General features: G+C 39.0%; 1 protein-coding gene across 1 annotated transcript in view; it reads right to left on the bottom strand.

The window, feature by feature from the left end:
• Window positions 1-896: 896 nt before the first annotated feature.
• The window catches only part of nrxn3b (neurexin 3b), a 436638-nt gene continuing 430140 nt past the window's right edge, over window positions 897-7394 (bottom strand). Inside the window, exon 23 of the mRNA XM_084091093.1 lies at window positions 897-6132. Coding sequence (XP_083947219.1) covers window positions 5180-6132 — 953 coding nt within the window. The 3' untranslated portion in view covers window positions 897-5179. The remainder of the gene's footprint in view (window positions 6133-7394) is intronic.

Below are 7394 nucleotides of genomic sequence, written 5' to 3'. Positions count from 1 at the left end.
TTGGTAGATTGTGTTGGTCATTATGGAAACAAACGATCCGGCTGTGTCTGTGTTCTTTAATTTGCGTCAGTAGATCACGCACTGAACTTTCCTCTCCATCGGTGCTTTTGTGGAATTGCACTCTCACACTAATTTGCCGTTTATTAAACCTGCCCCTTATATTCAACATATATATAACATATTTATTTGACTGCACTTACACTATTGGATGAGAACGGAACTGGACAATGGAATAACTTTTTCTGCAGAACTGCTTTATAGATTAAATAATAAAAAAATTATAATTGGTGATCTTCACAACGAAACTGAACTGAACCCAGCTGAACAATAACACTATTTTCTTTTAGAGCTGCTGTACAGCTGAAACGAACTGAATTATTTTGCATCATTGAATTATTTGCTTCATTGTTTGCATCATTGAATTATTTTCCTGTTTATCACTGTAAAGCTGCTTTTTATTTGTATCGGATATAGCGCTATATAAATAAAGGTGACTTGACTTGACTTTTGATAAAGTACAGCATATTTAAGGTTTATTGAAAAATGTTCAAACACAGACATACACATTCTCAACACTGCTGTGTCATTGGCAATGCTTTATGAGAGTTGGCGGTCACTACTGAACTCTTTTGATGTGATTCCCATTTTCATGGTAACAACAATTGATTGGTAGATCTCTTCTCAGGATTTTGGGTAGGATATCTCTCCAGGAATTATTTTTTTTCAAAAACTTGAAATCACATTGACAATCTCTTAATTTCTGATGGCTCATGACAAGGCTACTAAATATTTACTTTTAAACTCTACTCTGTTGTAGTGAAGTAATTTGCAATGTCATCATTAACCAGTGGTATGTTAGAAACTTGGGATAAGAAACAGAAAATGTCACACTAGCGTTGAAAACAACTGGGAACATTTTATTGCTGGACATAGCTGTCAAGAGTGAAAACAATAACTGATGAACTGAAAACAATAACACAAAATTAAGTGCTGTAATGTGTTGAACAAAAAAAAAGAAAAAAAGAATAAATATACATGAGCAAAAAAGATGAGGAATTCCACTACTGCAGACACAAATGGTCATAATGCAACAAACCTATAGAACTCAACAGCGCAACATGGTGAAAATCATAAATACACAGAATGAGACACAGACAAAAAACAAATAATCATGGACTCCAGAAATGTGGTGGCAGTATGAATCCAATCCATCATCCACCTTTATTATGAGCTCTTGTAAGCTTGTTTAAATAAAAAACAAGAACCAGTAGTAAAATAACCAGTAACATGGAGCATTGTTAATGCGGAGGGTGTTTTCAACCAGTTGATGTCTTCTCACACATCTGACTTAGTAACACCATTGAGACAGAATAGCATCTTTCATAACACTATGCATATAGAGTGAGGTCCAAATGTCTGAGACCACAGAGTTAAAATGTGTCTGTTTTGCATCTGTTTTTGTCATAGCAAAATAAAGGAATTTGAGTTGAGTTTTTAATTAGGGGCCAAGCACCGAAGGTGCGGAGGCACCTATTGTATCTGTTCCCGTTCTTATTATTAGGGGCCAAGCACCGAAGTTGCGGAGGCACCTATTGTATCTGTTCCCGTTCTTATTAGGGGCCAAGCACCGAAGGTGCGGAGGCACCTATTGTATTTTTTCCGGTTCTTATTATTAGGGGCCAAGCACCGAAGGTGCGGAGGCACCTATTGTATCTGTTCCATTTCTTATTATTATTCTTCCGCCATGGGAGTCTATGGCAGCCCATAGAACCGATTGCGGGAAAGTTGTTTTGGTTTGACATTCTGATAGAGGATAGTCCCAACATTAAATACACCAATTTTGGTGTGTCTAAGTCATTCCCTCTAGCGCCACCACCTGTCCAAAATTTCACTAATATTTTTCTAATAACTTTTGAACTGTAAGGCCAATCAACAAAATTATTTTTTCCTCTGATTCCTGAGCTCATGACGATTCGATTTCACCCTATGACGTCATTTTCCGTCATAAAAATATGGCCGCCATTTTGAATTTTTCGAAAAACCTACTTTTTCGAACTCGTCCTAGACGGTTTGTCCGATTTGCACGAAAATTGAACCAGATCATCTTCAGGCAGTGCTGACCAAAAGTTATGGAATTCAAATTGATTCGTCAAACCGTTTTCGATAAACGCTCGAACAAATTTTACGTAGCGCTTGCAAAAACAGTCATAAGGCTGTATCTCCGCAACGGTTTATCGTATTCAGACCAAACTTGGTACATGTCATCACAAGCATGACCTGAGGCTACATGCTGCGTTTCGGCGCAGCGCCACCTACTGGTCCGGAGATATGAAAAATGGCTATTTTTGCTTATAACTTCTGAACAGTTTGTCCAAAAATCATAAAATTGGTCTTGTTAGATTCAGGGCAACATGTCGAGTCGACTGATATCCAATTTTACCATATCGGCCATTTTGACTGTCGGCCATTTTTAATTTTGTGCTAAAATGCCATATTTTAAGAACGCATGAACGGATCGTTACGAAACTTGGTATGGGTCATCAGCACGATGTCCTCAAAGAACCTGAGAAGTTTCGAAACAGCGCCACCTAGTGGTGAATTTTTTTTTCCAAATGCTTATAACTTTAGGTGTGGTCGACTTATTTTCACGAGACTAATCTCATTAAACTCCTGAATCATTGCCGAGTCCTACGATACCAAACATGCTAGGTTTCTCCTTACGGTTTGTGTAGCGTTGTGATTTAGCGCTTAAAAAACATTTGGCTATATCTTTGAAACCGTTTGTCCGATCGAGACGAAACCAGAAACATAGGTCGATAGCTAAATGCCAATGCCCAAATGCGAAAATATCGATAGTAAGGGGTTGTAAAATTCAATCAAAGTCATGTGTCAGTGATTTTTTACATGTTTTTTCATATAAATGTCTTTAACTCTGAAGTCAATTGAGATATTTTCACCAAAACTGACACACATATGTATGGGCTCACTCTGAGGACACGTAAAAAAAATTGTGGGACTGAGCCTCTTGGTGGCGCTATAATAGAACAAAACATGAAATTCCCATTGACTTCAAAACAGTTTTGTGAAATGCAATGCTATACTAAACAAATGCATTGGTGTAATATTACGAAATTTAGAATGTGCCTTCAGCACCATCCCCTGAAGGTATTCAAAATATTTCGAAACAGCGCCACCTAGTGGTCAAAAGTTATAACAAAATTTCCAAAAAGGCTAATAACTTTTGAATAAATCTGGCTATTGAAATGCCACTGGTCTTAATAGATTCCTTGGGTCAAGCCGAGAACATAGATACCAAGTTTTCCTTATTTGGCCGAACTTCCTGCCCGCCATCTTGATTTTCAGTCAAAACCTACTTTTTCGAACTCCTCCTAGACCGTTTGTCCGATTTTCACCAAAATCGAATCGTATCATCTCCAGACCGTGCCGACTAAAAGTTATGGATTTCGTGTCGATAGACGAAACCGTTTTCGTATAGCGCAGCAGCAAAGTTGAGGCATGATGCTAATAGCACTATTCAGGCTTTATCTCTGCAATGCCTTGACATATTAACACCAAACTTTGTATGTGTCATTGTCACTTCACTCTGACCACATCACATCAGTTTTGTAACTGCGCCACCTATTGGTCGAAAGTGATAATCCATAAAATTATATTTTTAATTATTGTTTCTATGATTTTTCAGGCATTTTGCATAAAATCCTCTTTAAAGTCTTTAATTGCTCATTGTTGCAGTTGGTCTGACACTTTCAGACATGTTGGCATGTCTTCTCGTCTTATTCTGCTTGGCCCCGGTAATTGCTGCTTGCAGCTATATTTGTCTTTGTTTTTGGTATGTCCCCCTTTTGATTTACCCCATAGCAGCCTGGACTCTACAAGTTTGACCAGCTGATCCATGTTATCCCAGCACAATTTGTGCACATCAATGGAAGCAATTAGATCCATTGTCAGATTTGGAGTTGGACAAATTAGCTTATTGATTAGCAACCTATTTCTTCTTCACTGTACATCACACCATTACTTTGTTACAGTACATGTACTTCTGCTCATTTCCAGGCTTATATAACGTTTTGAATGTTTTACAGATTTTCAATGTGGGCTCAGACTTTTGGATAAACTAGATGTTTGTTCAGTTGGTACAGATAGAGTATGAAAATTTAAAAATCAAATGTTATGTACAATAATGAGCTACAAAGTACCACATCTATGATGTAATAAAATATGTAAACATATTTATTGTTTGACACAGTTGACTGTGACAACATGAAATATACACTCATTCACATTGAATTCGTCTTCCGCAAATCATATTTCAGCCCTCCTTCAGACAACAGATTGCTTTGCTCACAGTTGCTCCATATTTGAGACGTGTGTAGCAAATGACTTAAGCAGTCAAAACTGAAAGGAGAATCGCAAATTTAATGTAGAATATCTCGTTTTCCATTTGTAATAGATGGATTTTTTTTTCAGTTGAATCTGTTTATACATGGCAGAGCTCAATCAGAATACGAATATTAAAGCAAGTTAGTACTTGATGGACACTGGAAGAGAAAAGGATGAGAAATAAAAGCAGAAACAAAGGAAAAATGAGTATGCTAAAAAAACAAATAAAAAAACATTTGTTTAATGGAATATTTCTTCTCCTGCTTGGGTTAGAAAAGTACTGTTTTATGGCAAATTTTCCCACTTTGCATCTTCAAAACAACATCCTCTAGATCTCCTCTTTGCAAAGATATCAGTACTACATCACACACATCACATGCATGCCCAAAATCATGACCATTACCCATGATCTGCGTTGATTTGTACAGGGTTACAATGGACAAGGGTTGCTTTTTTTTCTCCTTTTGTCTTTTTTTTTTACACCAAGTATTTTGTACCTTAGAAAGTCACTTGAGGGATAACAATGTAACAATGAGATATTTTACACTGGCATTGTCCCACAACCAGACAGAAAATAAGGTATCAAGGTCCCCAGAGTCCTATTTGCCTTCTCCCTATACGCTTAACGTACGCTTAAGTGTGCTTCAGATCACAGAGCTTGGAAATGGGTTCATTTTGACTCAATGAGTTTGAGTTTTTAAAGGACTTTTTTGTGTGTAAAATCACGGTTTCCTGTTCAAGTTTTTTTTTCTTTGTATTTTGTCATTTGTATTTCGTTTTATACATAGTATTCCTTGTCCTTGTCTTTGGGTCTCTTGTTGCTGGCACTCTTAGTGCTGGGCTGTTTGTCTTTAACTACCGTGCCGTTATTCTGTGCCGAATTGCTAATGTAGTTCCGTGTTTCATCTACCTGATAGGAGCCCTCGTCCCTGTTCCTGTATTTGTACATGGCATAGAGAAGGATGAGGATGCACAGGGCGGCAGCAGAGATGATCCCGACCACCATGCCCGTAGTGCTGCTGGACTCGCGTATTACCTCCGAGGCACCAGGGGGCACTCTCCTGATACCCGGCTCGGTGGGCAGGGCGCTGGGGATGGTACGCAACATGGGCTGCGTGATGTACGGCCCCTTCGGTTTGGTGCCATCCATGTCCAAAGATGTGGGGAGTGGGAGCAGCACTATGTCCGGTTGGGGTTTGATCTCACGGTTGTTCATTTTCCCGGCAGGGATTTTAGGAGCGGCCTCGGGCATGACGGGGGACGAGCTCCTGAGGTCAGGCAGAGGGGGGATGGCCGTAGTCCTGCCTGCCTCAGAGGCCTTGCTAGGTTTAAAGTCCTTTACTTCCCACTTGGGTGCGAGAGCTTTGTAGCCACCTTCGTAAGTCGACGTGGTCAAGATCTTATCTGTTACCAGGGAGAAGGTGGTGTAAAAATCTTCATCGTCAGTAGGGGGGAGGCTAGAGTCGAAGGCCTCCCCAGAGCCAAACCCCGAAATCACCAAGCCATCACCATCATCATCATCACCATCATCATCATCACAATCATCGCTGCCTTGGTGCGACAAGCAAGGTACCCCCGCCTCGGTGGCAATTGACAGGGACTCTTTTGTGGTCTTAATAATGGTGAGGACGGGGTGAAGGGTCGGGGGAAGGGGGATGAAAGGGGCTCGAGTGGAAACAGGGGGAATGTCTATGGGATCCTCGACTAGAACAGGGATGACTAACTCCCCTCCTGGGAAGCAGAAGAAGAAGAAAGGAAATTAGTTTCCATTCAAGTTCAGCTGCTTGCTAAACAGGCAACTGTACATGACCAATTAAAGCAAAGCAAGAATATTTGGAAAGAAATATGACAAAAAACACTCTTGGCCAAAACAAACCAAGAAAGAACAGAAAGAAAGAACGGAAATGTGAAAATGCCAGGTACATTTATCAAAAGGCTTTTTAGGGACATGCAGGGTCTTGAGCTTTCTTTTTGGCGTATTTAACTGACCTCTACATAACACCTATTACTCACAATTACTGTGCCCCTGCCACTTGGAGCGTCCGAAACAAGTTAAACTAATGAACATAGTCTTTAATTTTGCTACATCTTGAGAAGTGTAGAGGTGAAAGTAAAAAACTGAGCTGATCTGACTGCTCACATTGTGAATTCATTTAGGAAAATTACGTGTAAGCATCATGTTGGATCAACAAACGTAAGACCAATGAAGAGCGTAATATATGGAACACTCCCAAAAAATACCATTATTGTATTGAGATTTCTAATTTTCTGAGCGGCTTATCAAGACTGTAGAGGAAATCACTTTATTACTTTTCTCTTTCAAGTCTGTCACACTTGAGATGAAAGCCAATTGCCTTTTGACAGTTCTTATGAAATTGCCACAATGGCACAAGTCGCAAGACAGTTCAACAACACCTGAATGTTTCGTCTTATATGTGAACACTTAATGTCATACTATAGGTTTGATTCACACGATTCACATTGAGGGTGATATTTTAATTGTTGAAAACATTACATACACACATTGGGCTTCATGCAATTTAAAACATTTTTTTTCATTTAAGTTAAAACGTAAAACCATTCCTAAGTAAACTGACGCATTCAGCTCACATGGTTAATGGATTTTTTTAACAATTTACAATAAGGCCCAATGCTTTTACAAATAAAACCTGGTTGTTTTTCATGAAGACACATGTTTTTCTATTGTACATTTCTTGAAGATTTTTTCCTTTTTTTATTGTTACAAGGGATACATCCAGATGTTGATTGAATCTGCTCAAACTTACGCCAAGGTGGCTTCGCTGATTACAAACATAGGGCACTATAAGGCAACACAGGTCTCAAACAACAGACCAAAAGAAACAAAAGGAAAGGAAAGAAAAATGAAAAGCAATGCAAACAACTGGTTAATGGTTAGAGCAAATCACTAGAAACATTCGCAAACCAAATGCACAGTCAAAAAGAGAGTAGTAAGCACATAAAAAAGAAAATGA

Source organism: Abramis brama, assembly GCF_963993115.1.
Source record: "Abramis brama genome assembly, chromosome: 18".
Taxonomy (NCBI): Eukaryota; Metazoa; Chordata; class Actinopteri; order Cypriniformes; family Leuciscidae; genus Abramis; species Abramis brama.
This window is presented reverse-complemented; position numbering and strand designations above follow the sequence as displayed.